General features: G+C 37.5%; 2 protein-coding genes across 2 annotated transcripts; both read right to left on the bottom strand.

Moving 5' to 3' along the window:
* Positions 1 to 1,430: 1,430 nt before the first annotated feature.
* LOC139900602 (uncharacterized) lies at positions 1,431 to 2,926 on the bottom strand. Its single transcript, XM_071883370.1, has 4 exons — positions 2,738 to 2,926; positions 2,628 to 2,646; positions 2,259 to 2,506; positions 1,431 to 1,724 (listed from the first exon to the last, which is right to left on the bottom strand). Exons 1-4 carry the CDS (start codon positions 2,924 to 2,926, stop codon positions 1,431 to 1,433), a joined length of 750 nt encoding a protein of 249 aa, XP_071739471.1.
* A 189-nt stretch (positions 2,927 to 3,115) lies between these two features.
* LOC139900597 (uncharacterized) lies at positions 3,116 to 5,383 on the bottom strand. Its single transcript, XM_071883364.1, has 5 exons — positions 5,332 to 5,383; positions 5,175 to 5,265; positions 4,504 to 4,853; positions 3,932 to 4,452; positions 3,116 to 3,475 (listed from the first exon to the last, which is right to left on the bottom strand). The coding sequence occupies exons 1-5, from the start codon at positions 5,381 to 5,383 to the stop codon at positions 3,116 to 3,118; spliced, it is 1,374 nt and encodes a 457-aa protein (XP_071739465.1).
* Positions 5,384 to 5,956: the final 573 nt, after the last annotated feature.

Here is a 5,956-nt window from a genome sequence, read left to right as displayed (position 1 = left end):
AATATGACATGGTTTTAGGTGGTTCAAATTGGGATTTACTCCTCTATGTGTCCTCTTTATAGATCTAAAACTTATTTTTCTAGAACCTTTATAGTTTTTAACTTATACCCATATCTTTGGACCTTGGTCAGATTAGTTCAAAGTCTGACACATAGAGTGAAAATAAAAATCAAAAATACCTTTTTCTTTGAGATAAATCATGAAAACTTTACAGAGATCTTAGATCATATATATGAACATGTATTAAATTTTTAAAGCCCAAATCTAAAGTCTAAGTTAGGTTTTGAGTGAAAGACTTACAAAGGCTGATTTGGACAGCTTGATGGTTTTAAAGTTTCTAAGTGTTTTAGTTAGTTTTTCTTGTGTTTTAGTGTTCAAATCTTCAAATAACTTTTATTAGTGATATTTAACATATATGTAAGTATAAAAATACAGTCACAACTTGACAAAATCATAGCTTTGGCACATGAACATCCTTGTGTTTAAACACTAGTTCAAGTATTCTCACCAAGTTTGATCTTGTTAGAGGGCTTGTAAAAGATGAAGAATTTGTTAAATCTTTATACCTTTATGAAGATGGAAGATGAAGATGATGAAGATGCTTGAAGATTACTTAAAGATGGTTGAAGATGATGATGAAGGTGGATGAAGATAGATGGAGATGAGTATGAATTTTGAGAGAAAATGCAAGTATCCAAAGTTGGTGAATGATGTGAATGATGGTGGTGGTGGCGTAAATGGGGAGAGGAGAGGGGACAAGATTGACTTAAAGTTCATGTAAATGAAAGGATTGATGTGATCTTAGATGCATGTGATTAATGGTGGTGTTAATTGCATGCATTCTCTTAATCCATTTTTAAGTTTAAGTAATTGTGGCTAGTTACATAATCTAGTAATTAAGTGTTAATGGTAACTAGTTAGTTTAAATGATGCAAGACTTATTTTAATGTACATGTTCAAGTATCACTTTGATATAAAAAGATGTATTTTACATGTTACTAATTAATAAAGTCTTTTATATAATATAGTAAATATTTGAGAAATTTATTTACATACACTCATGAAATGTGCATATGTAAAAATGTTATAGTCTTTTATTTATTGTTACTTTGTGAATTAAAGTTCGGGTGAAAATAGTAGTTCCCTAAATGCTTACAAAATGACTATAAATCTTACAAAAGACTAAAAAGACTCAAGACATCAAATTGCTTATCGTGTCGAAACTTAAATCATTCAAGTTAGGTTAAGAAAACCTAGTCGAAAAAATCCGGGTTATCACAATACCTACCCGTTAAAGTAAATTTTGTCCCGAAATTTTGGGTAGTACCTGACGTTTGTGTGATATCAGTGAAAAGATGTGGATACTTCTGCCGCATATGGTCCTCCCGTACCCAAGTAAATTCCGGTCCTCTACAAGTGTTTCAATGAACTTAGACTATCGGAATCTTACTATGCTTCCATCCCTTAACCTTGCGATCCACGATCTCAGCTGGTTCCTTGATAAAATGAAGTTTGTTGTCTGTACGAATCTCTTCCAATGGAATAACGAGACTCTCATCGGACAAACACTTCTTCAAATTTGAGACGTGAAAAGCATCATGGATACCGCTCAGTTCTTGCGGTAGTTTCCAACGATACGCCACAGGACCAATCCTTTCAATTATCTCGAAAGGTCCAACATATCTTGGGTTTAGTTTTCCGCGCTTCCCAAATCGAATCACACCCTTCCAGGGAGAAACTTTAAGCATAACTTTGTCTCCTACCTGAAATTCTAAGTCTTTTCTGCGAACATCAGCATAGCTCTTCTGGCGGCTCATGGCAGTCCTCAATCTCTCTTGAATCTGAATGATTTTCTCGGTAGTCTCATGGATGATTTTTGGACCAGTGAGTTGTCTATCACCCACTTGATTCCTACAAACAGGCGATCTACATTTTCTACCATAGAGAGCTTCAAATGGTACGGCCTTAATACTCTCATGATAACTATTGTTATATGAAATTTCTGCTAATGGTAGATATTTATCCCATCCACTACCAAAATCAATAACACACGCTCGTAGCATGTCTTCTAGGGTTTGGATTGTTCTTTCACTTTGTCAGTCGGTTTGCGGATGGTAGGCGGTACTCATATCCACGCGAGTTCCTAAAGCTTTTTGCAAAGATTGCTAAAATCTTGACGCGAATCGACTATCACGGTCAGATATAATAGAGAGAGGCCCTTCGTGTCTTGAAATAACTACTTTCAAATATAATTGTACCAATTTCTCCATCCTATTCGTCTCTTTCATAGCTAGAAAATGTGCAAACTTCGTAAGACGATCGACAATCACCCAAATAGCGTCATAACCACTCGCGGTTCTAGGTAACTTCGTTATAAAGTCCATTGTTATCCTTTCCCATTTCCATTGTAGGATTTTCGGTTGTTGCAACAACCCTGACGGTTTTTGATTCTCCACTTTGACTTTCGCACAAGTCAAACATTTGCTCACATAAGTAGCAACGTCAACTTTCATGTTAGGCCACCAATAAAATTCCTTGAGATCATGATACATCTTCCCGGTTCCAGGGTGAATTGAGTATCTCGTCTTGGCACTTCATCCAAAACAAGTTTTCTTAATTCACCATACCTTGGTACCCATACACGTCCTGCAAAGTATCGGGTCCCATCACCCTTTACTTCAAATTGCTTAACTAATCCTTTAATCGCCTCATCCTTCCAATGCTCCTACTTCATAACCTCTAACTGAGCATCTCGGATTTGTGAAACAAGATTTGCATGAATAATCACATTCAATGCTCTAACTCGCAGAGGTTTAATCCTTTCCTTCCGGGTCAACGCATTGGCAACCACGTTAGTCTTACCAGGATGATAATGGATTTCGCAGTCATAATCATTCAACAATTCAAACCAACATCGTTGTCGCATATTTAATTGTTTCTGATTAAAAATATGCTGAAGACTCTTGTGATCCGTAAATATGGTGCATTTAGTTCCATACAAATAGTGTCTCCATATTTTAAGTGCAAAGACAACAGCTCCCAACTCTAAATCATGAGTTGTATAGTTCTGCTCGTGTACCTTCAGTTGTCTCGATTCATAGGCAATGACCTTCTGTCATTGCATCAAAACACATCCAAGCCCTTGATGCGGGGCGTCACAATAAACTACAAAATCATCATTTCCCTCGGGTAATGATAATATAGGCACAGTAGTTAGTTTATGCTTCAATTGTTGGAATGCAGATTCTTGTTCCTTCAACCACTCAAACTTCTTGCCTTTGTGAGTCAATGCAGTTAAAGGTCGCGCAATCTTCGAAAAATCTTGGATACACCTTCTGTAATATCCAGTAAGACCTAAAAATTGCCTCACATGAGTCGGGGTCTTAGGAACTTCCCAGTTTCCAATAGCCTTAATCTTGGCAGGATCAACATGAATACCTTGGCTACTAACCGCGTGACCCAAAAATTGTACCGACTGTAACCAAAAATCGCTCTTTTAAAACTTGGTGTACAATTACTCTTTCTATCGCAATCCAAGAATTAATTTCAAGTATTCTTCATGTTCTTCTTTGCTTTTGGAGTAGATCAAAATATCATCGATGAACACGATAAAAAACTTGTACAAATACGACTTACACACTCGAGTCATGAGATCCATGAATATCGCAGGTGCGTTAGTCAAACCAAATGGCATGACTAAGAATTCATAATGGCCATATCGTGCCCTAAAAGCAGTCTTAGGAATTTCATCCTCCTTGACTCTTAACTGATGATAACCAAATCTCAAATCAATCTTCAAATGCACACTAGATCGTTGTAATTGATCAAACAAATCATCGATCCTCGGTAGTGGGTATCGATTCTTAATCGTCAATTTGTTAAACTCTCAATAATTTATGCACATCCTCATAGATCCATCTTTCTTCTTTACAAACAAAATAGGAGCACCCCAGGGCGATGAACTAGGTCGAATAAATCCTTTATCCAACAGTTCTTGTAATTGGTTCGATAACTCTTGCAATTCCGAAGGTGCTAATCGATACGGTGGTCGAGCAACAGGTGCAGTACCAGGAATTAAGTCGATTTGAAATTCAACTTCTCTACGTGGAGGAAGACCAGGCAAATCTTTAGGAAAAACTCCAGGAAAATCCTTTACTACCGGTTCATCCTCAAGTCGCTTCTCCTCCGACTCTATCTCTTTTACGTGCGTGAGGATGGCTTGACATCCTTTCCTTAAACATTTACGAGCCTTCATGCAAGAAATGATGTTGAGTTTGGTGCCACTCTTATCTCCTTGCACTACCAAAATCTCACCATTCGCGAGAGGAATACGAATGGCTTTCTCCGCGCAAGCAATGTCCACATGGTTCTTAGATAACCAATCCATACCAATAATAACATCAAAACTACCTAACTCAACAGGCATAAGATCAACTTCAAATAGTGTATCAGCTAACGTTAAAGCACAACCTCAAAAAATCTTATCTACTTTCAACATTTTGCCATTAGCCAATTCTATGACATACTTAGTGTCTAAAGCAGTTGGAGGTACGTTAATCACGGTACTAAAGTCCTTAGAAATAAAACTTCTATCAGCACCACTATCAAATAGCACATAAGCAATGCAGTTGTTAAGAAGAAATGTACTCGTGACCAACTCAGGATCCTCACGAGCTCCTTTTGTCGAGATATTAAATGTTCTTCCTTTTGAATTTCCATCCTTCTTGGCATTTGGACACTGATTCTTCATGTGTCCCACTTGTCCACATCCATAACAAGTCTTGGGTTTGTTTCCAGTTGGCTGCGTGAGATTGACTCTGCAATCTTTGGACATATGTCCCACCTTTTTGCACCTATCACAAACAATAGTGTAAGCTCCATAATGATGCTTATAACATCGATTACAATAAGGTTTCTTGCCATTGTAGTTCATGTTGGCACTAGTATTCTCAGACTTAGGATTATCATGCTTCTTCTGCTGAGAACTATTTCCTTGATTCTAGTTCCACTTGCGCTTGTTGCCTTGAGCTTTCACATTAGGCGTCGCTTCCGGCGCTTGACGATGCGTAACCTGATCCGTCAGATTGTGTGCCATTCAGATAGCATCTTGAAGAGTTCTTGGTTTAGAAGACATTACATCATCTTGGATGTCTTCCGAGAGTCCACACACATACCTCTCGATCTTCTTTTCTTCAGTAGTAACAAACTCAGGACACATCAAAGCAAGTTCTAGGAATCGCTTCGTATATCCAGTAATGTTAGTTCCTTGAATCTCCAAATTCCACAACTCAATCTCAAGTTTCTAAATCTCGTTTCTTGGACAATACTCACTGATCATCATTCGCTTGAATTCTTCCCATGGTGTTGCATAAGCCTCATCCATGCCTGTAGACTGAGCAAAAGGGTTCCACCACGTAAGAGCACTGTCTTGAAGAGTACAGGTGGCAAACTTTATTCAATCTACATCAGCACAGTTGCTGATCCTGAAAACGGACTCGAGCTTCTCAAACCACCTCATCAATCCAACTGGACCTTCCACTCCAGTGAAAGTTTGAGGTTTGCAGTTGATAAACTCTTTGTAGGTACATCTTTGTGGAGCATTATTTCCACCAGATCCTCCAGCTTGACTAGCATTAGCTTGCACTCTTCATGCCTCAGCAGCGGCTAAAGCTTCATTAACCCTTTAACTAATCATCTCATCAACTTGGGCGTCGATAAAAGTTCTTCGAGTTTGCATTATCCTTCATGATAATTAAAAGAGACCATCAATTACTTAAATAATATATATAAAATAAATAGTAGTGATTATACATAATGGCACAATTAAGAAAATGAACTAAACTTCATAATAATAAAAGTCATTTCTATTAGTAGTTTATAATTACAAAATTTGGGTTATATCCACCCATTTACAAGTTCACTTGGATAATTTTTCTAGTACAATTAGAGTTACTAC

Source organism: Rutidosis leptorrhynchoides, chromosome 1 (assembly GCF_046630445.1).
Source record: "Rutidosis leptorrhynchoides isolate AG116_Rl617_1_P2 chromosome 1, CSIRO_AGI_Rlap_v1, whole genome shotgun sequence".
NCBI lineage: Eukaryota > Viridiplantae > Streptophyta > Magnoliopsida > Asterales > Asteraceae > Rutidosis > Rutidosis leptorrhynchoides.
Note: the sequence above shows the minus strand (reverse complement) of the source record. Positions and strands in the feature narration are given on the sequence as shown.

What these genes read in the sequence shown, in the direction of transcription:
- LOC139900602 (XM_071883370.1), bottom strand. Translation starts at nt 2,926, where the DNA reads ATGCGACAACGATGTTGGTTTGAATTGTTGAATGATTATGACTGCGAA. An exon ending in CGAATAGGATGGAGAAATTG is followed by an intron (nt 1,725 to 2,258) that starts GTACAATTATAT and finishes TCTCCCTGGAAG; the next exon opens with GGTGTGATTCGATTTGGGAA.
- LOC139900597 (XM_071883364.1), bottom strand. Translation starts at nt 5,383, where the DNA reads ATGGATGAGGCTTATGCAACACCATGGGAAGAATTCAAGCGAATGATG. An exon ending in GAAGAAAAGAAGATCGAGAG is followed by an intron (nt 4,854 to 5,174) that starts GTATGTGTGTGG and finishes TGTTTGTGATAG; the next exon opens with GTGCAAAAAGGTGGGACATA. An exon ending in TGTCATAGAATTGGCTAATG is followed by an intron (nt 4,453 to 4,503) that starts GCAAAATGTTGA and finishes CTTTAACGTTAG; the next exon opens with CTGATACACTATTTGAAGTT.